Genomic DNA, 22,563 nt, shown 5'->3' with positions numbered 1-22,563 from the left:
GCCTTGATCCTCTCCTTCTTCAGCCCGCTGCTCATGGCCTCTAGTGGAGGCAGGGCCAGACCACGGACCAGGAGATTCAGCTCCGGTGACGTGTGCCTGCCTGTCTTGGGAAGCCAGGAAATGTGGGGCTCTCTGGGCCAGGGCCGGCACCCAAATGTTGGCAGCTGGAGGCAGCCCTTTATCCCCAGGCATGGATTCCATCCACAGCCTGGCGGGAGGGGCTGCTCCCTACCTGGACCTACCTGCCAGGGGCCTCCAGAGCAAAGCCAGACATTCACCACAGCGGCAACAGGACGGAAACCTGACACAAATAGGCCTGGAATGGGATGGGACACTCCTAGGAAAATCCTGGTGACCTCTGGAGGAAGTAGGGGAATTCCCATGTACACACCCCAACACACACACACACACACACACACACACACACACACACACACATCCACGTACTATGACACATATATACACTCATGCTCACAAAAACAGTGCACTCACATTCTTACGCTGGTGTGGGCACACACACAACCATCCATGTGTATGCACACATATGTGTGTGTGTGTGTGTGTGTGTGTGTGTGTGTGTGTGTGTGAGACTTCTTTGGCCGGAAGATGACAACAGACACGTCCACAGTCACACCTATGCACATCATGCAAGATTAGGGTAGCAGCATGGCCTAGTGGAAAGAGCGTGGTCCTGGGAGTCAGAAGGACCTGGGTTCTAAAACCGGGTCTATCACTTGTCTGCGGTGTGACCTTGGGCCTCTCTGTGCCTCAGTTACCTCATCTGTAAAATGGGGATTAAGACTGTGAGCTCCATGTGGGACAGCAGCTGTGCCCAACCTGATTATCTACCCCAGCGCTTAGTACAGTGCTTGACACATAGAAAGTGCTTAACACATACCATTATTATTATTATTATTGTTATTCACATATAAATACATTCCTACACACTCATACCTATATACCTACATAGAGAAGCAGCGTGGCTCAGTGGAAAGAACCCGGGCATGGGTTCTAATCCCGGCTCTGCCACTTGTCAGTTGTGTGACCTTGGGCAAGTCACTTCACTTCTCGGGGCCTCAGTTCCCTCACCTGGATAATGGGGATGAAGACTGTGAGCCCCACATGGGACAACCTAATCACCTTGTATCCCCCCCCTCCAGTGCTTAGAACAGTGCTTTGCACATAGTAAGCACTTACCAAATGCCATCATTATTTATTTATTTACTCACAACTGCAGACACATACGCACACACTAGAGCACACCAGCAGACAATGAAGGTCATCTCAAGGAACAGGATGGCTGGGAATACTCTTCTCTGTCCCGCCCATCTGTCCTTGTGCCCACCAGTCATCACTGACTTGGCTTCCCTCAGGATCCTGGAGGTCAGAGCCTCAGCCTGGACTGGTCAGCCTGGATCTTTGGCCTCCTTTCCCCACATCCAACTGAAAATTCAGGCCCAGCAAGGTGGCCCCGGGAGACGGGTGGGGAACATTGGCTGACCACCAGGGACTCCTGGAGAAGCAGGGGACCCTTTGAGGGGATGGGGATGGACAACAATTGCCCTCCGGAGGGGCGATTGGAAGCAGGAGAGGGGAAAGAGCATCGAGGGAGGCTGATGACCCCGGGACAGGCCAGGGGAGCCCCTCCAGGCTCTGCCACTCCACTCTCCTGTTTGGGAGGGTTCTGGGTGGGGAGGCCCAGTCTCTCCGGAGTTAACTGTGGCTAGGGGACGCCGAGCTTTGGCCAGTGGATGGGGGCGGCCGGCCACCCAGGCCAGAGGTGGCCACAGCCCGGAAACGATGACTACCATGGGCGGCCCGTTGTCTGGACGAGGCGCTCAGACGGCTTCCTTTCCTGTTTTCCGGTCTGCCGCTTCCTCCCGGAGCCTCTCTGTCTCCCTGCAGATGGTCGTGCGGCGGCCGCGAGCCCAGGATCAGCCCAGGGAACCCCTCTCCAGGGCGCAGGACACCCCCCTCCAACCTGCTACCCACGCCGCCAGGGGCCTCGGGGAAGAATGAACCCACCCGCAGGTAACGCTGGCCTCTAGCCACTTGTCTGCTGTGTGACCTTGGGCAAATCACTTTACTTCTCTGGGCCTCCGATCCTTCATCTGTAAAATGGGGATGGAGAGTGTGAGCCCCATGTGGGAAAGGGACTGTGTCCGACCCAATTTGCTTCTATCCACTCAAGCGATTAGTATAGTGCCTGGCACATAGTCAGGACTTAACAAATACCATTATTATCATTATTATTATTATTAGGGTCCACTTCTCCCAGCGGGGCGGCGGGCTGGCTCCGCTCTCGCGTCACACAGCTGACAATTGGCAAAGTCTGAATTTGAACCCACGACCTCTGACTCCAAAGCCCATGCTCTTTCCACTGAGCCACGCTGCTTCTCTAATTAAATTAAAATTCTCTAATTTTATTAATGATGTGCTTAAAGCTGTAATTCTATTTGTTCCGACAGTTTTGACGCCTGTCTACGTGTTTTGTTTCGTTGTCTGTCTTCCCCCTTTTAAACTGTGAGCCCATTGTTTGGTAGGGATTGTCTCTATATGTTGCCGACTTGGACTTCCCAAGCGCTTAGCACAGTGATCTGCACACAGTAAACGCTCAACAAATATGATTGAATGAATGAATTAATGCAAGGCCGGGAAGGGCCGAAAGCAGACCCCCCAGCAGAGAATCGGCCTGTACAGAGCCGCCAAGCCGGGGACACTGGATGCCCCTTGACCCTTCCCAGGGCCGGGGGGCAAGGCGAGCCTTCGGGGTGCATTCATTCATTCATTCAATCGTATTGATTGAGCGCTTACTGTGTGCAGAGCACTGGACTAAGCACTTGGGAAAGTACAAGTCGGCAACATATAGAGATGGTCCCTACCCAACAACGGACTCACAGTCTAGAAGGGGGAGACAGACAACAAAACAAAACATGTAGACAGGTGTCAAGATCGTCAGAACAAATAGAATTACATCTGTATGCACATCATTAACAAAATAAATAGAATAGTAAATATGTACAAGTAAAATAAATAGAGTAATAAATCTGTGCAAATATATCCAAGTGCTGTGGGGAGAGGAAGGAGGTAGGGCCCGTCTCTATATGTTGCCAACTTGTGCTTCCCAAGCACTTAGTACAGTGCTTGGCACACAGTAAGTACTCAATAAATACGATTGAATGAATGAATGAATGAATGAATGGGGGGGAGGAGAGGAAAAAGGTGGCTCAGTCTGGGAAGGCCTCCTGGAGGAGGTGAGCTCTCAGTAGGGCTTTGAAGGGAGGAAGAGAACTAGCTTGGTGGACATACGGAGGGAGGCATTCTGAGCCAGGGGAAGGACGTGGACCGAGGATCGATGGCGGGACAGGCGAGAACGAGGTACAGTGAGGAGTTTGGCGGCAGAGGAGTGGAGGGTGCGGGCTGGGCTGGAGAAGGAGAGAAGGGGGTTCCGTGTGACCATGAATCACAGCCACGACCCGGCCGAGGCGATGGATGTCTCTAGGGGAAACATGACAGGCTCCGGCCACCCCAGTGACCACAGGGGCACCGCCTTCTGGAGGCCTTCCCTGATTACTCCTCCCACCATCCAGTCGTGGCCCACCTACTTGCAGATTTCTGTCACCTGGAACTCCTCTTTTTCACCTTTCCATTGCACAATCTCTGTCGGCTCATTTTCCCCATTAGAATGCAATCAATCGATGAATCCATGGTATTTATTGGGCGCTTCCTGTGTGTCCAGCACTGTTAAGTTGGGGAGAGTACAATAGAGCTGGTAAACACGATCCCTGCCCCCTCGGAGCTTCCAATCCAGTGAGGGGAGTCGGCTATTAAAATAAGTTACAGGTAGGGGAAGAGAAATTTTGTAAGGATACATGTCCAAGTGCTGTTGGGGCAGGGGTGGGAGAATATCCAAAGTGCTTAGGGGATATGGACCCAAGTGTATAGGTGACAAAATCTGAAACGCAAAAACTCCTCGAGGGCAGCAGAGACTTGACACAGTGCTCTTCTGCAGCAGATGTTCAGTACAAAGGTCAGAGAAGCTCTCTGCACACAGCATGCACGTGGCTCAGTGGAAAGAGCACGGGCTTTGGAGTCAGAGGTCATGGGTTCAAATCCTGGCTCCGTCAAGTATCATCTGTGTGACTTTGGGCAAGTCATGTAACTTCTCTGTGCCTCAGTTACCTCATCTGTAAAATGTGGATTAAAACTGTGAGCCCCCCGTGGGACAACCTGATCACCTTGTAACCTCCCCAGTGCTTAGAACAGTGCTTTGCACATAGTAAACACTTAACAAATGCCATTATTATTATTATTATTATTATTACAGTGTTGAGCACAGTTCTGTCAGCCAGTCAATCATATTTATTGAGCGCTTACTGTGTGCAGAGCACTTTACTAAGCAGTAGGAAGAGTACAATATAACAATAAACAGTCACATTCCCTGCCCACAACGAGCTTACAGTCTAGAAGGGGAGACAGACATTAGCATAAATAAACAAATTACAGGTATGTACATAAGTGCTGAGGGGCTGGGATGGAGGATGGATAAAGGGAGCAAGTCGGGGCGATGCTAAAGGGCATGGGAGAAGAGGAAAAGCTTAATCAGGGAAGACCTCTTGGAGGGCTTAGGGAAGGCCTTCAATAAGGCTTTGAAGCAGGGGGGAGAGTAATTGTCGGTCAGATATGAGGAGGGAGGGTGTTTTAGGCCAGAGGCAGGACGTGGGGGAGAGGTGGGCGGCGAGATAGAGGAGATGGAGGTACAGTGAAAAGGTTAGCATTAGAGGAGCCAAGTATGTGGGCTGGGTTGTAGACGGAGAGTAGTGAGGTGAGGTAAGAGGGGGCACAGTGTTTTCTCTCAGTGCAATCTCTGCCCATAGCAGATGCCCATAACAGTGCTCAGTGCAGCCTGTGCCTGCAGCAGAAGCCCGGCAGAGTGCTCAGTGCAGATCTCTGCCCACATCAGGCACCCACTACAGTGGCTCTGCCTGCAGCAGGCATCCAGTACAGTGCTCAGTGCAGTCTGGGCCTGCAGTACGAGCTCATCAGAGTGCTCAGTGCAGCTCTCTGCCCACACCAGATATTCGATACAGCCCTCTGCCTACAGTAGGTGCTCAGCACAGCATTCTGCGTACAGCAGAGGGATGCTCTCCCAGCTGCCAGCTGCATGAAAGGCCGTACGGAAGTACTGAACGCCTGCTGTGCCGTGCTATACTAGAGTGCTTGGGAGAGTTCCATAGATATGACAGATTCATTCATTCATTCATTCAATCGTATTTATTGAGCGCTTACTGTGTGCAGAGCACTGTACTAATCGCTTGGGAAGTACAAGTCGGCAACATATAGAGACGGTCCCTACCCAACAACAGGCTCACAGTCTAGAAGGGGGAGACAGACAACAAAACAAAACATGTAGATAGGTGTCAGAATCGTCAGAACAAATAGAATTAAAGCTTTATTCATTCATTCATTCATTCATTCATTCGTATTTATTGAGTGCTTACTGTGTGCAGAGTACTGTACTAAGTGCTTAGGAAGTACAAGTTGGCAACATATAGAGACGGTCCCTACCCAACAGTGGGCTCACAGTCTAGAAAGGGGAGACAGACAACAAAACAAAACATATTAACAAAATAAAATAAACAGAATAGTAAATATGTACAAGTAAAATACAGTAATAAATATGTACAAACATATATACAGGTGCTGTGGGGATGGGAAGGAGGTAAGGCAGGGGAGATGGGGACAGGGAGGATTTATTTTATTTGTGCACATCACTAACAAAATAAATAGAATAGTAGAATAGACAGATGTGGTCCCTGCCCTCCAGGAGTTTGCAGCCCAACTGCAGAGAGCAGCAGACACAGGGCATACCAATAATGGGAATAGGAGGCAGAAGTGAATCACCACTGGCAACTGACCACTCTCATAAGGAACTGGAACCAGGAAACAAGGAGTTGGCCCATCAATCTAGTCAGTCACTCAGTCATTCATATTTATTGAGCACTTACTGTGTGCAGAGCACTGTATTAAGCTCTTGGGAGAGTGCAATACAACAATATAACAGACACATTCCCTGCCCACAAGGAGCTTACAGTCTAGAGGGGGAGACAGACATTAATAGAAATGAAGAAGAGATGTGGACATAGTGCTGTGGATGGATCCGAGGTCACGGACACCAGTCTAACTAGTGGATCTGATTTTTCTGGACGGCTCTGAAGACGGGCTGGGGGTTGGGGTGGTCTGGGGCCTATTGCCTTTGAACTGATGTGGAAATGGAGTCCCAGAGAGGTAAAGTGACGTGTCCAAAGCCACATAGCAGGCAACTGGCTAGGCCGAGACTAGAGCCTGGGTTCTTTTAGGCCCAGCTTGTATTCTTGCCAAGCGACCACACTCCACCCCCATCCCTACCAAGAGTCCCCGGATAATAACAATAATAGTGGTATTTGTTAAGTGCTTACTATGTGCCAGACACTGTACCAAGTGCTGGGGTGAATACAAGCAAATCAGGTTGGACAGAGTTCCTGACCCACATAGGACTCATAGCCTTAATCCCCATTTTCAGATGAGGGAACTGAGGCCCAGAGAAGGGAAGGCCACACAGCAGACAAGTGGCGGAGCTGGGATTAGAACCCATGACCTTCTGGCTTCTAGACCCGTGCTCTATTCATTAGGCCACACTGCTTCTGTAGGTGAGGAGAAGCGAGGAGGATTCTGCCAGCCCGGCCACAGAAGCACTTCCGCACTTCAAACCGAGGCCTCGGGGCTGAGCCAGGAGAAGGGGGACCATGGGCATCCTCTGTAGCACCACTCTCCCCACCTCAGCGTGGCTCAGTGGGAAGAGCATGGGCTTTGGAGTCAGAGGTCATGGGTTCAAATCCAGGCTCCGCCACTTAGCTGTGTGACTTTAGGCAAGCCACTTAACTTCTCTGTGCCTCAGTTACCTCATCTTCAAAATGGGGGTTAAGACTGTGAGCCCCACGTGGGACAACCTGATCACCTTGTAACCTCCCCAGCGCTTAGAAATGGTGCTTTACATATAGTAAGTGCTTAATAAATGCCATTATTATTATTATTATTGCCCCTGTGAGGTTCTTACATCAGACATGGCCTCACAGAGACCCCAGCCTGTGGCTCCCGGTAGTAGGGGAACATCCCCCCCAGCCCTCCCCACCAACCACAACCCCAGTGGTGGGTGCAGGTTGGGGGAGGGGGGAGGGGAGGGCAGACTGGGGCTGCAGGCCTCAGTGGGAGCAGCAAACAGCAGGTGAACTGGGCTTTTGTGGACTGGGCTTTTGCTCAGAACCCATGCTGACTGCAGCGGCCAGGGTGGTGAGCACTAGGTGAGAGGTGGGAGCAGAGTGGTCAGCAGCAGGTGGGAGTAGAAGTCGGAGCAGAAAATGGGAGCAGAGGTGGGAGTAGAATTGGGAGTAGGGACCGAGGTGGGAGCAGCAAGTGGGAGCTGAAGTAGGGGAGGAAGTGGAAGCAGAGGTGGGAGCAGAGGTGGGAACAGAGGTGGGAACAGAAGTGGGAGCAGACGTGGGAGCAGCAGGTGGGAATTGAGGTGGGAGCAGAGGTGGGAGCAGCAGGTAGGAGCTGAGGTGGGAGCAGAGGTGGGAGCAGAGGTGGGAGCAGAAGTGAGAGCGGAAGTAAAAGCAGAAGTGGGAGCTGGGCGGAGCAGAAGTGGGAACAGAGGTGGGAGCTGAGGTGAGAGCAGAGACGGGAGCAGAGGCGGGAGCAGCAGCAGAGGAGGGTGGGGGTTGTGGCCTAGGCCATGAGCAGTGACAGGGTGGGCCCTGAGGCGCCTGACAGCTTCACCCCTGAGGGGTTGAGGTGGGAAGAGTTGTAAGAGTTGTTAGAGAAGCAGCGTGGCTTAGTGGAAAGAGCCCGGGCTTGGGAGTCAGACGTCATGGGTACTAATTCCGCCTCCGCCACATGTCTGCCTGCTGTGTGACCTAGGGCAAGTCACTTAACTTCTCTGAGCCTCAGTTACCTCATCTGTAAAATGGGGATTAAGACTGTGAGCCCCACGTGGGACAACCTGATCACTTTGTATCCCCCCCAGTGCTCAGAACAGTGCTTTGCACATAGTAAGCACTTAACAAATGCCATTATTATTATTATTATTATTATTATTATTATTATTATTAAGGGGTGCAGGGGGGCATCCCAGGGGTAGGCCCGAAGTGGGGTGTGCTGGACAGCTCTCAGATCAGAAGGAACCAGCCACCATCCCTTAGCCCGTAGATGCCCTAATAACAAATGCCAAAGCTTATTATTCTAGTAAGAGCTCAACAAATGTGCATTAAAATGGTTATTATAACAGGCATCTGCACAAAGCGGGGGGGGGCCCAGTCCAGCATTCTGCATACAACAGGAGCCTGGTCCAAACAGTTTGCGTATAGTGGGCACCCAGTCCAGCGCTCTGCACACAGGGAACTCCTGGTCCAGTGCTCTGCACACGGCAGGCGTCCAGCCCAGTGCTCTGTACACAGCACTGAATGCTGATGATGACAATCCTCCCTGCCCTCGAGTGCCCTACAACCTCATGCCAGAGACAAACATGCACCAGTTGACTAACACCTCGCAGGAAATGTGTGAGAGTTCGTACAAAAACTGAAAACTAACGATTCCACAAACAGATAATTAACCACTACATGGATAGGCTCCTGCGTAATCAATCTACGTCTCCGCCCCTGCTCTCTCTCCCTCCCTCCAAGCTCGGATCTCCTCCTGCCTTCAGGACATCTCCATCTGGATGTTTGCCCGCCATCTATAACTCATTATCTTCCCTCCCAAACCCTGTCCTCTCCCTGACTTTCCGGTCACTGTAGACGGCACCACACCCAACTTGTACTTCCCAAGCACTTAGTACAGTGCTCTGCACACAGTAAGCGCTCAATAAATACGATTGATTGATTACGATCTTTCCCGTCTCACAAGCCCGCAACCTTGGTGTCATCCTCGACTCCACTCCCTCATTCACCCCACACATCCAATCCGTCACCAAAACTTGCCGGTCTCACCTCCACAACATCGCCAAGATCCGCCCTTTCCTCTCCTCTCCAAACCGCTACCTTGCTGGTTCAATCTTTCATCCTATCCCGACTGCATTACTGCATCAACCTCCTCTCTGATCTTCCATCCTTCTGTCTCTCCCTGCTCCAGTCTATACTTCACTCCCCTGCCTGGATTATCTTTGCACAGAAACACTCTGGGCATGTCACTCCCGTCCTCAAAAATCTCCAGTGGTTGCCTCTCAACCTACAAATCAAGCAAAAACTCCTCACCCTAGGCTTCAAGGCTGTCCATCCCCTCGTCCCCTCCTACCTCACCTCCCTTCTCTCCTTCTCCAGCCCGGCCTGCACCTTCCACTCCTCTGCCGCTAACCTCCTCACTGGGCCTCGTTCTCGCCTGTCCCGCTGTCGACCTCCGGCCCACGTCCTTCCCCTGGCCTGAAATGCCCTCCCTCCACACATCCACCAAACTAGCCCTCTTCCTCCCTTCAAAGCCCTACTGAGAGCTCACCTCCTCCAGGAGGCCTTCCCAGACTGAGCCCCCTTTTTCCTCTCCTCCTCTCCATTGTCCCCCACTACCCCCGCCCGGCCCTACCTCCTTCTCCTCTCCAAAGCACTTGGATATATTTGTATAGATTTATTACTCTATTTATTTTACCTGTACATTATTCACTATCCTATTTATTTTGTTAATGATGTGCATATAGCTATAATTCTATTTATTCTGACGATTTTAACATTTGTCTACAAGTTTTGTTTTGTTGTCTGTCTCCCCCTTCTAGACTGTGAGCCCACTGTTGGGTAGGGACCGTCTCTATATGTTGCCAACTTGTATTTCCCAAGTGCTTAGTACAGTGTTCTGCCCACAGTAAGCGCTCAATTAATATGATTGAATGAATGAATGAATAATAATTGTGGTATTTATTAAGTATTTACCGTAGACTGAGCATTCTATCTTGTACCTATTTCTCCACTGAACAATCAGGTTGGACATAGTCCCTGTCCAACTTATTCATTCAATTATTGAGCACTTACTGTGTGCAGAGCACTGTATTAAGCGCTTGGGAAGTACAAATCGGCAAAGTATAGAGATGGTCCCTACCCAACAACGAGCTCACAATCTAGAAGAAGTTCACAGCCTAAGTAGGAGGGAGAACAGATATTCAATCTTCATTTGACAGAAGAGGTAACTGAGGCCCAGAGAAGTGAAGTCACTTACCCAAGGTCACACAGCAGACAAGTGGCAGAGCCGGGATTAGAACCCATGACCTTCTGACTCTCAGGCTCGGGCTCTATCCACTAGGCCACGCTGCGGCTTCAAAGTGAAGCGACTTACCCAAGGTCACACAACAGACAAGTGGTGGGGCTGGACTAATAATAATAATAATAATAATAATAATAATAATAATGGTATTTGCTAAATGCTTACTGTATTCCAGGCACTGTACCAAGTGCTGGGGTGGATACGAGCAAATCAGGTTGGACATAGTTCCTGCCCCATGTGGGGTTCAAAATCGCAATCCCCATTTAACGGATGAGGTAGAGGAGGCATAGAGAAGTGACACACAGCTCAGAATCGCAATCCCCATTTAACGGGTGAGGTAGAGGAGGCATAGAGAAGTGACACACAGCAGACAAGTGGAAGAGCCGGGATTAGAAGCCAATCCCCAGAATGCATGATTAGAATGCAGGTCCTCTGCCCCCCAGGCTCGTGCTCTTCCCGCTAGGTCGTGTTTTTCTAAAGTGTCGGGGGTGTCCAAGACAGCGTCCGTGAGGGCCCCCTCGGACGGCTGTCTGCTTGTCCTGCAGACAAGCACTAGGATCAGTGAAAGTTCACGCTTCCAGTACTGGACACGCCGGAATCGCGCCCGGGCACCTTTGCCTTTCTCTCATACCTCCTTCTCAAACTCACCCTCCCTCCTCCCCCCGCTCCCTCTCATCCTAATAATAATAATAATAGCATTTATTAAGCGCTTACTATGTGCAAAGCACTGCTCTAAGCGCTGGGGAGTTTACAAGGTGATCAGGTTGTCCCATGGTGGGGCTCACAGTCTTAATCGCCATTTTACAGATGAGGGAACTGAGGCCCAGAGAAGTGAAGTGACTTGCCCGAAGTCACACAGCTGACAAGTGGCGGAGCGGAATTTGAACCGATGACCTCTGACTCCAAAGCCCGGGCTCTTTCCACTGGGTCACGCTGCTTCCCAACACCCTCCTTCCCCTCCCTCACCCTGCTCCCTCTCATCCTAACACCCTCCTTCCCCTCCCACTCACCACCCTGCTGCCCCTCACCTTCACACCATCTTTCCCTCCTCATCCTCACACACACACCTCCTCCCGCTCTACTCCCCCCCCACACACATTGAAGCAGCGTGGCTCAGTGGAAAGAGCACGGGCTTTGGAGTCAGAGGTCATGGGTTCAAATCCTGGCTCTGCCAACTGTCAGCTGTGTGACTTTGGGCAAGTCACTTCACTTCTCTGGGCCTCAGTTCCCTCATCTGTAAAATGGGGATTAAAACGATGAGCTCCCTGTGGGACAACCTGATCACCTTGTAACCTCCCCAGAGCTTAGAACAGTGCTCTGCACGTAGTAAGTGCTTAACTAATACCACCATTATTATTATTATTATTATTATTTGGAGTCAGAGTTCATTCATTTATTCAATCATATTTATTGAGCGCCTACTGTGTGCAGAGCACTGGACTAAGCGCTTGGGAAGTCCAAGTTGGCAACATCGAGAGACAGTCCCTACCAACAGCGGGCTCACAGTCTAGAAGAAGCAGCATGGCTCAGTGGAAAGAGCCGGGCTTTGGAGTCAGAGTTCATTCATTCATTCATTCATTCAGTTGTATTTATTGAGCGCTTACTGTGTGCAGAGCACTGGACTAAGCGCTTAGGAAGTCCAAGTTGGCAACATCAAGAGATGGTCCCTACCCAGCAGCGGGCTCACAGTCTAGAAGAAGCAACGTGGCTTAGTGGAAAGAGCCCGGGCTTTGGAGTCAGAGGTCATGGGTTCAAATTCCGGCTCTGCCAATTTGTCATCTGTGTGACTGCTCTGCCAATTTGTCAGCTGTGTGACTTTGGGTAAGTCACTTCACTTCTCTGGGCCTCAGTGACCTCATCTGTCAAAGGGGGATTAAGACTGTGAGTCCCCCGTGGGACAACTTGATCACCTTGTAACCTCCCCAGCGCTTAGAACAGTGCTTTGCACATAGTAAGCACTTAATAAATGCCATCATTATTATTATTATTATTCTCCTGCCCCTCACCCTCACACCCTCCCCCCCCCCCACACCTACACTCTTTTATAATAATAATTGTAGTACTTATTAAGCACTTACTGTGTGCCAGGCACTGTACTAAGTGCTGGGGTGGATATAAGCAAAGTGGGTTGGACCCAATCCCTGTCCAACGTGGGGCTCACAATCTCAATCTGCATTTTGCAGATGCCGTAACTGAGACACAGAGAAGTGAAATGACTTGCCCACGGTCCCACAGCAGACTAGGGGCGGAACCAGGATTAGAACCCATAACCTTCTGACTCTCAGGCCCGTGCTTTATCCGCTATGCCGTGCTGCTTCTCTTGCCCCCCAACACCCTGCCCTCTCCAGACCTCAGTGTGGGTGTTATATGTATATATGTTTGTACATATTTATTTCTCTATTTATTTATTTTACTTGTACATATCTATTCTATTTATTTTATTTTGTTAGTATGTTTGGTTTTGTTCTCCGTCTCCCCCTTTTAGACTGTAAGCCCACTGTTGGGTAGGGACTGTCTCTATATGTTGCCAACTTGTACTTCCCAAGCGCTTAGTACAGTGCTCTGTACACAGTAAGTGCTCAATAAATACAATTGAATGAATGAATGAATGAATGAATGATTTCCAAGGGTCTTGGGGCTCCCCCCTACCTCCACGGGGTCTTTCTGGACTATTGGTCACATCACCCCATTAGCCAGCTGTCCTTTCCAGTCACAGGCCATCCATTCTGGCACTGATTTACCCTCATATACCTAGCCACTGGTTGAAACATAGTAAGCATGTAATAAATATAATTATAATCAACCAATCAGTTATATTTATTGGGTGCTTATTGTATGCAGAACACTGCACCAAGTGCTTGGGAGAGTGCAATATAACCAAGTTGGGAGACACGTTCCCTGCCCACAATGAGCTTACAGTCTAGAGGGAGAGACAAACATTAATAATAATAATAATAATGGCATTTATTAAGCGCTTACTATGTGCAAAGCACTGCACTAAGTGCTTGGGAGAGTGCAATATAACCAAGTTGGGAGACACATTCCCTGCCCACAATGAGTTTACAGTCTAGAGGGAGAGACAAACATTAATACTAATAATAATGGCATTTATTAAGCGATTGCTATGTGCAAAGCACTGCACTAAGTGCTTGGGAGAGTGCAATATAACCAAATTGGGAGACACGTTCCCTGCCCACAGTGAGTTTACAGTCTAGAGGGAGAGACAAACATTAATATTAATAATAATGGCATTTATTAAGCACTTACTATGTGCAAAGCACTGCACTAAGTGCTTGGGAGAGTGCAATATAACCAAGTTGGGAGACACGTTCCCTGCCCACAGTGAGTTTACAGTCTAGAGGGAGAGACAAACATTAATAATAATAATAATGGCATTGATTAAGTGCTTACTATGTGCAAAGCACTGTACTAAGCGCTGGGGAGGATACAAATTGATCAGGTTGTCCCACGAGGGGCTCACAGTCTTATTCCCCATTTTACAGATGAGGTAACTGAGGCACAGAGAAGTTAGGTGACTTGCCCAGAGTCACACAGCTGACAAGCGGCGGAGCAGGGATTTGAACCCATGACCTCCGACTCCCAAGCCCGTGCTCTTTCCACTGAGCCACACTGCTTCTCTACAATTCAACCCAGCGCACTTCAACCATCTCCATTGCTTCTGAAATAGAAATGGATAAATTACGGATCTGTACATAAGTGCCGTGGAACTGAGGGCGGGGTGAATACAGTGTGTGAATCCAAGCGGAAGGCTGACGCAGAGGGGAATGGGAGAAGAGGAAATGAGGCATTAGTCAGGGAAGGCCTCTTGGAGGAGACACGCCTTCACTGAGGTTTTGAAGGTGGAAAAAGTGATCGTCTGTCGGTTGTGAAGAGGGAGGGTGTTCTGGGCCAGAGACAGGATGTGGCAAGGGGTCAGTGGCGAGATAGATGAGATTGAAGACAGTGAGTAAGTTCATCATCATCATCAATCGTATTTATTGAGCGCTTACTATGTGCAGAGCACTGTACTAAGCACTTGGGAAGTACAAATTGGCAACATATAGAGTCAGTCCCTACCCAACAGTGGGCTCACAGTCTAAAAGGGGGGAGACAGAGAACAAAATCAAACATACTAACAAAATAAAATAAATAGAATAGATATGTACAAGTAAAATAAATAGAGTAATAAATATGTACAAACATATATACATATATACAGGTGCTGTGGGGAAGGGAAGGAGGTAAGATGGGGGGGATGGAGAGGGGGACGAGGGGGAGAGGAAGGAAGGGGCTCAGTCTGGGAAGGCCTCCTGGAGGAGGTGAGCTCTCAGCAGGGCCTTGAAGGGAGGAAGAGTAAGTTGGCACTAGAGGAGAGAAGTGTGCAGACTGGGGTGAAATAGGAAATCAGGAAGGAAGGTAGAGGGGGCAAGGTGATTGAGTGCTAATAATAATAACAATAATGATAAGTAGAGAAGCAGCGTGGCTTAGTGGAAAGAGCCCGGGCTTTGGAGTCAGAGGTCATGGGTTCAAATCCCGCCTCCGCCACTTGTCAGCTGTGTGACTTTGGGCAAGTCACTTAACTTCTCTGGGCCTCAGTTCCTTCTTCTGTAAAATGGGGATTAAGACTGTGAGCCCCTCGTGGGACAACCTGATCACCTTGTAACCTCCCCAGCGCTTAGAACAGTGCTTTGCACATAGTAAGCGCTTAATAAATGTCGTTAAATAAATAATAAATAAATAAATAAATAAGTTCCTTCTGAGGTTGTCCGAGTGGCTGCACCCTGGTGCCCCCACCGTGTTTTCCCCCCTAGCTCTTCCTCCTGCTCCTACATCCTGTAGGTCCTCTGCACCTGCCCGTCTCCCCCAACGCTCCAGAAACTCCCTGAGGCCAGGGACCGTATGTCCCAAGCGCTTAGTACAGTGCTCTGCACACAGTAAGCGCTCAATAAATACGATTGATTGATTGATTGACTAACAACTCTATTGTATTGCACTCTCCCCAGCGCTTAGTATTGTGCTCTGTACTCAGTAGGTGCTCCGTAAATAACTGTGATTGATTGATTGCTGTACTCCCCCAAGCAATAATAATAACAAAAATGATGGTATTTGTTAAGCGCTTACTATGTGCAAAGCACTGTTCTAAGCAGTGGGGAGGTTACAAGGTGATCAGGTTGTCCCACGGGGGGGCTTACAGTTTTAATCCCCATTTTACAGATGAGGTAACTGAGGCACAGAGAATTCATTCATTCATTCAATTGTATTTATTGAGCACTTACTGTGGGCAGAGCACTGTACTAAGCGCTTGGGAAGCACAAGTTGGCAACATATAGAGATGGTCCCTACCCAACAGTGGGCTCACAGTTTAGAAGGGGGAGACAGAGAACAAAACAGAACATATTAACAAAATAAAATCAATAGAATAAATATGTACAAATAAAATAGAGTAATAAATACATACAAACATATCTACATATATACAAGTGCTGTGGGGAGGGGAAGGAGGTAAGACGGGGGGGATGGAGAGGGAGAGAAGGGGGAGAGGAAGGACGGGGCTCAGTCTGGGAAGGCCTTCTGGAGGAGGTGAGCTCTCAGTAGGGCCTTGAAGCAGCGTGGCTCAGTGGAAAGAGCTCGGGCTTTGGAGTCAGAGGTCATGGGTTTGAATCCCGGCTCCGCCACGTCTGCTGTGTGACCTTGGGCAAGTCACTTAACTTCTCTGAGCCTCAGTTACCTCATCTGTAAAATGGGGATTAAGACTGTGAGCCCCGCATGAGACAACCTGATCACTGTGTACCCCTCCCAGTGCTTAGAACAGTGCTTTGCACATAGTTAGCGCTTAACAAATGCCAACATTATTATTATTATTATTATTATTATTATTATTATTATTATTAAAGGGAGGAAGAGAGCTAGCTTGGCGGATGTTGGGTGTGAGGGCATTCCAGGCCCGGGGGATGACGTGGGCCGGGGGTTGACGGCGGGACAGGCGAGAACGAGGCCCGGTGAGGAGATTAGCGGTGGCAGAGGAGCGGAGGGTGCGGGCTGAGCTGGAGAAGGAGAGAAGGGAGGGGAGGTAGGAGGGGGCGAGGGGATGGACAGCCTTGAAGCCCAGGGTGAGGAGTTTCTGCCTGATGCAGAAGCCCAAAGTCACACAGCTGACAGTTGGCCGAGTTGGGATTTGAACCCGTGACCTCCAACTTCAAAGCCCGTGCTCTTTCCACTGAGCCACAATGCTTCTGCATTCAGTGGCTACTCGAAAACAAAACAAAAGAAAATTAATTGATTGACTTAAAAGGTAGGAGCTGGGTCTGGAAATGAGCCTCTCGGCCTTCACCTGTGGCCAGGATGCTGGATTCCCGTTAAGACGATGAGGAGCGGGCCCGAAGGGCTTCGGCCGCCGACTTTTCCCGGTGAGAAAACTCAGTCATTTAGGAAGTCACAGGAAGGAATTTCGGCCTCGATGCGCCTCCTTGTGGGCAATGACAATAGTAGAGGAATCCCGAAATCCTCATCATCGATCGTATTTATTGAGCGCTCACTGTGTGCAGAGTGGCAATACTCTGTACCAAGCGCTTGGGAAGTACAAATTGGCAACATTTCCCAGAGATGGGAAATCACTCATTCTTTCATCCAATCGTATTTATTGAGCGCTTACTGTGTGCAGAACACTGGACTGAGCCCTTGGTTACCTCATCTGTAAAATGGGGATGAAGACTGTGAGCCCCCGTGGGACAACCTGATCACGTTGTAACCTCCCCAGCGCTTAGAACAGTGCTTTGCACATAGTAAGTGCTTAATAAATGCCATTATTATTATTATTATTCAGACCCTCCGGGGCCCTCACCTTATTCCAATTCCAATTCCAAAGCGCTTAGTACAGTGCTCTGCACACAGTAAGCGCTCAATAAATACGATTGAATGAATGTATATTTGTTTGTACCTATTTATTATTCATTCATTCAATCGTATTTATTGAGTGCTTACTGTGTGCACAGCACTGGACTAAGCGCTTGGGAAGTCCAAGTTGGCAACATAGAGAGACGGTCCCTACCCAACAGTGGGCTCACAGTCTAGAAGGGGGAGACAGAGAACAAAACAAAACATATTAACAAAATAAAATAAATAGAATAAATATGTACAAATAAAATAGAGTAATAAATATGTACAAACATATATACATATATACACGTGCTGTGGGGAAGGGAAGGAGGTAAGACGGGGGGATGGGGAGGGGGCGGAGGGGGAGAGGAAGGAGGGGGCTCAGTCTGGGAAGGCCTCCTGGAGGAGGTGAGCTCTCACTATATTTACTTATTTTATTTGTACATATTTATTCTATTTATTTTATTTTGTTAATGTGTTTTGTTTTGTTATCTGTCTCCCCCTTCTAGACTGTGAGCCCGCTGTTGGGTAGGGACTGTCTCTATAAGTTGCCAACTTGTACTTCCCAAGCGCTTAGTACAGTGCTCTGCACACAGTAAGCGCTCAATAAATACGATTGAATGAAAGAATAAATATTATTGAATGAATGAATTCCTAAACCTTCCCTGTTGGGGTGGTGGGGGGAACAGTTACTGAACTAAATTCTCCAACTGAAGGAACTGATGTTGGGGGCGGGGGGTCCATTCTGGGTCACTGGGGGAGAGGCAGGGATGGAGAGGAGAGAGTCAGGGGTGTTGGATGGTCTGTGATAGATCACTGGGCAGGAGTCAGGGATGGAGAGGGAAATGGATGGGATAATAATAATGATTAATAATAATTATGGTATTTGTTAAGCGCTTACTGTGTGTCAGGCACTGTACCAAGCACTGGGGTGGATACAAGTTAATCGAGTTGGATACGGTCCCTGTCCCACATGGGGCTCATGGTCTCGATCGCCATTTTACAGATGAGGTAACTGAGGCACAGAGTAGTGAAGTGATTTGCCCAAGGTCACACAGCAGAGCAGTGGCAGAGCCGAGCTTAGAACCCATGACCTTCTGACTCCCAGCCCCATGCTGTATACACTACACCCTGCTTCTCCATGCTGGGATGTTGGGTGGGTTGTGTTGGGTCACTGGGGGAGAGTCGGGGATGGAGAGGAGGAGGTCAGAGGAGCTGAATGGTCCATGCTGGGTCTCTAGGGGAGAGTCAGGGGTGTTGAATGGGCCATGCTGGGTCCCACGGGGAGTCAGAAGTTTTGGGGAATCTGTGCTGGGTCCCTGGAGAAGAATCAACGATGTTGGATAGTCCAGTTTGGGTCAATGGGACGAGTCAGGGACAGAGACGGAAGAGTCAGAGGTGTTGGATGGTCCATGGTGGGCCTCTAGGAGAGAGTCAGTGGTGTTGGATGGTCCGTCCTGGGTCCCTGAGGGGGCCTGGGGGCATCTGGGCTGGGTCCCTGGAGGAGACTCAAAGGTGTTGGATAGTCCATTATGGGTCACTGGGGAGAGTCAAGGACAAAGAAGGGAGAGTCAGTGGTTTGGGATAGTCCATGTTGGATCTCTGAGTGAGAGTCAGGAATGGAGAGGGGAGAGTCAGGGATGTTGGATGGTCTGTTTTGGGTAATGGGGAAGACTCAGGGATGGAGAGGGGAGGTGGAGGGAAGGAGAGAGGCAGGAAGGACCTTATCATTTTAAGGAAGTTCGACCTTCCTCGTTAGGGGCAGAGACACACCCAGCTCTGCTCCGCCGTGGAGAAGATATTCTTGTGGAAAAAAAACCCCTAACTTTAAAGAAAATGTGTGCCGAAGAACTCACTCAGGGCTGACGCTTCGCGCACAAACCGTTTTGGGGTTTCACTCCCTCTCCCCCGGGCCCAGAGGGGGTGAGCAGTCCGCAGGAGGCTCCCGTTGTCACCCTCGAGACCCACACTGCCCCCAGTGAGGCCCGCGCAGTTCCTAAAAAGGCCCGCGTTGTCCCACTCAAGGCCCCCTCTCTCCCTGTCGATGCTCCCATTCATTCATTCAATAGTATTTGTTGAGCACTTACTGTGTGCAGAGCACTGTACTAAGCGCTTGGGAGAGTACAATGTAACAATAAACAGACACATTCCCCGGCCACGACAAGCTTACGTTGTCCCAACGAGGCCTCCGCTGTCCCCATCAAGACCGGCTCTGTCCCCGTCGAGGCCCGCTCTGTCTCCATGTAGGCTGTCGAGAAAACATGCCCAGCCCAGTCGGGTGAGCCCAGGCCACCTCCTGTCATTCCCCCAATAGGCGACGGCCCTCCCGGCCCCACGAGCCCCGCCGTGGGTGGGAATGCCCCGAACGGCTCTGAGGACGAGTGCTCCGACATGCAGGTGGCCTTCCTACCCTCGCTCTACGCGGCCACCTACACCGTGGTCTTCATCCCGGGGCTGCTGGCCAACAGCACGGCCCTGTGGGTCCTGTGCCGCTTCGTCCGCCAGAAGAACAAGGCGGTCATCTTCATGGTCAACCTGTCGGTGGCCGACCTGGCCCACGTGCTGTCGCTGCCCCTGCGCATCTACTACTACGTCAACCTCCACTGGCCTTTCCCGCCCTCGCTGTGCCTCTTTTGCTTCTACCTGAAATACCTGAACATGTACGCCAGCATCTGCTTCCTGGCCTGCATCAGCCTGCAGCGCTGCTTCTTCCTGGCGCGCCCGCTGGCCGCCCGCGGCTGGAGGCGCCGCTACGACGTGGCCATCAGCGGCGCCGTCTGGGTGGCCGTGGGGGCCGCCTGCCTCCCCCTGCCCCTGCTGCGGGCCGCCCAGCCCGCCAAACCGGGCCTCCGCACCGCCGGGGCCTGCTTCTCCGACCTGGGGCTCCGGCCTCTGGGTCCGGCCGCGGCGGCCGGCCTGCTGACCGCAGCCGAGCTGGGCGGCTTCGTGCTGCCCGTGGCCGTCATCACCGGCGGCACGTGGTGCGCGCGGCGCTGCCTGAGGGGGACCCCCGCGCCTGTCCCGCACGGCCCCGGTGACCCGCGCCGGGCGCTGCGGATGCTCGCCCTGTGCGCCGCCGTGTTTGCCGTCTGCTTCACTCCGTACCACCTCAGCCTGCCCTTCTTCCTGCTGGCCAAGAGAGGCTTCTTCTCCGACTGCGCCGTTGTCCGCGTCGCGCTCACCCTCCACGCCACCTCGCTGGGCCTCGCTGGCCTCAACTGCTGGCTCGACCCCCTCGTCTACTACTTCTCCACCGCCCAGTTCCGCCGCCTGCTCTGGAGGCGACCCTCGACCCCTGGCCACTCCTGGATGGCCGTCCCCCAGGCCCCGCCGTCCCGGACCCCCGACGGGCTCCACCTACCCAAACCAACTCCCGCTCCGCCTTAGTCCACACTTCCAATTAAAGTCATCTCCAATGCACCTTTCTCTGGGGACTGACTGGACTGTCATCAATCATATTTACTACTACTACTAATAATAATATGAATTATGGTATTTGTTAAGTGCTTACTATGTGCCGGGCACTGTACCAATCAATCAATCAATCAATCAATCGTATTTATTGAGCGCTTACTATGTGCAGAGCACTGTACTAAGCACTTGGGAAGTACAAATTGGCATCACATAGAGACAGTCCCTACCCAACAGTGGGCTCACAGTCTAAAAGGGGCTGGGGTGGATACAAGCAACTCGGGTTGGACACGATCCCTGTCCCATGTAGGCTCACGGTCTCAATCCCCATTTTACAGATGAAGTAACTGAGGCACAGAGAAGGGAAGTGATTTGCCCAAGGTCACTCAGCGGACAAGTGGTGGAGCTGGGATTAGAACCCATGATCTTCTGACTCCCAAGCCAGTTATCTATGCACTACGCCACACTGCTTCTCTGAGCACTTACTGCTTGCAGGACACTGTATTGGCCGCTTAGGAGAGCTGGCAGACACATTCCCTGTCAACAACTCTAAAGGCCCTGGAAGTAGGGCTTGTCGCTGGACAAGCGCTTAGTACAGTGCTCTGCACACAGTAAGCGCTCAATAAATACAATTGATGATGGACAATATCCACAGGTGTGCCCTGGGTGAGGGGGGAGAAGGAGGGAGTGTGTGTGTGTGTGTGTGTGTGTGTGTTTTTGAGCCCATCTGCCTGTGACTGAGGGCATGGTGGACCAGGGTTTGTGGCTTTGCAGGGGTGAGGGGTTGGGGCTATGCATGAGTGTGTCTGCGGGTGTGGGTGCACTACAGTTTGTGTTTCTGCAACACTGTGCTGTGTTTGTCTGCGTGATGTATCTTTGGGCATGGATATATCGAAGTGTGCGTGTATGTGTGTCTGCAGGAAAATGGGGTGTGTGGATGTCAGAGGGCATGGTGTGTGCAGGCATGTGTGAGTGTGGGTGTGTTTGCAGGCATGGTGTGTGCAGACATGTGTGAGTGTGTGGGTGTGCTTGCAGGCATGGTGTATGAGAGCTGGTATGTCTGTGTGTGGGGGTGTGGGGTGCTTTCAGGCACGATGTGTGGAAATTTGCATGTCTTTATGGGGTTTGTGTGAGTGCTTCTGTGGGCATGGTGTGTGTGAGTTGGTATGCCTGTAAGCATGGGGGGTATGGGTGTGTCTGGGGGCCTGGCTCTGCGAGAGCATGTATATGTGTGTGTATGTGTGTGTGTGCATGCACATACATGTCCACGGGCCCGTTGCCTTCCTTCTCTCGGCAGCGGAGTGTGGGAGCCCTGCCAGGGAACCTGATTTGCATGTATCCACCTCAACGCTTAGAGCAGTGCCTGGCACATAGTAAGTGCTTAACAAATATCATAGTTATTATTACTTTTATCTATCTGCCTGTCTGGTGACCTGCTGTCTGCTTGCCTGTCCACCCGTTGCCTAACTGGTTGTTGGCCTGTCCATCTGTCTGCCTGGCCGCCTGCTACCTGCTTACGTGTCCACCCATCTGCCTGCCTGCTGGTTGGCCTGCCAGTCTGTCCACCTGGAGGCCAGCTATCTGCTTGCCTGTCCATCTGCCTGGGGGCCTGCTACCTGCTTGCCTGTCCACCTGTCTGCTTGCCTGTTCATTGGCCAGTCTGTTGGCCCATCCGTCTGTCTGCCTGGCAGCCTGTCCATCTGTTTGGTGGTCTGTCCACCTGTCTGCCTGTCTGTGGGACTCCCAGTCCACCTGTCTGGCTCCTTTGTAGCCCCTGGGCTTGGGTTGTTTGGAACAGCCTTGGTGCCTGTTTAGCTGTCACAGTACCCCATGTCCCCATTCTCCTGGGATGGTCAGCGCTCCATCTGATTTTGACAACAACCAACTTGTGCTCTCCAACTGAGCCACACTCCCCTTCTCACCTCCTAGACTGGGCCAATCAGCTGGCTCATCCAGGCGGTGGGTCAGGCAGCCGTGGGTGGGTCACTCCTAAGGGTT

General features: G+C 51.0%; 1 protein-coding gene across 1 annotated transcript; it reads left to right on the top strand.

Moving 5' to 3' along the window:
* Nucleotides 1-1,953: 1,953 nt before the first annotated feature.
* Nucleotides 1,954-20,559, top strand: LOC119929996 (putative P2Y purinoceptor 10). Its single transcript, XM_038748401.1, has 2 exons — nucleotides 1,954-2,031; nucleotides 19,469-20,559. The coding sequence occupies exons 1-2, from the start codon at nucleotides 2,016-2,018 to the stop codon at nucleotides 20,539-20,541; spliced, it is 1,089 nt and encodes a 362-aa protein (XP_038604329.1). The 5' UTR covers nucleotides 1,954-2,015; the 3' UTR covers nucleotides 20,542-20,559.
* The last annotated feature ends 2,004 nt before the right edge of the window (nucleotides 20,560-22,563 follow it).

Source organism: Tachyglossus aculeatus, chromosome 6 (assembly GCF_015852505.1).
Source record: "Tachyglossus aculeatus isolate mTacAcu1 chromosome 6, mTacAcu1.pri, whole genome shotgun sequence".
Taxonomy (NCBI): domain Eukaryota; kingdom Metazoa; phylum Chordata; class Mammalia; order Monotremata; family Tachyglossidae; genus Tachyglossus; species Tachyglossus aculeatus.
The sequence above is the reverse complement of the archived record's forward strand: the minus strand, read 5'-3'. Positions and strand labels throughout refer to the sequence as shown.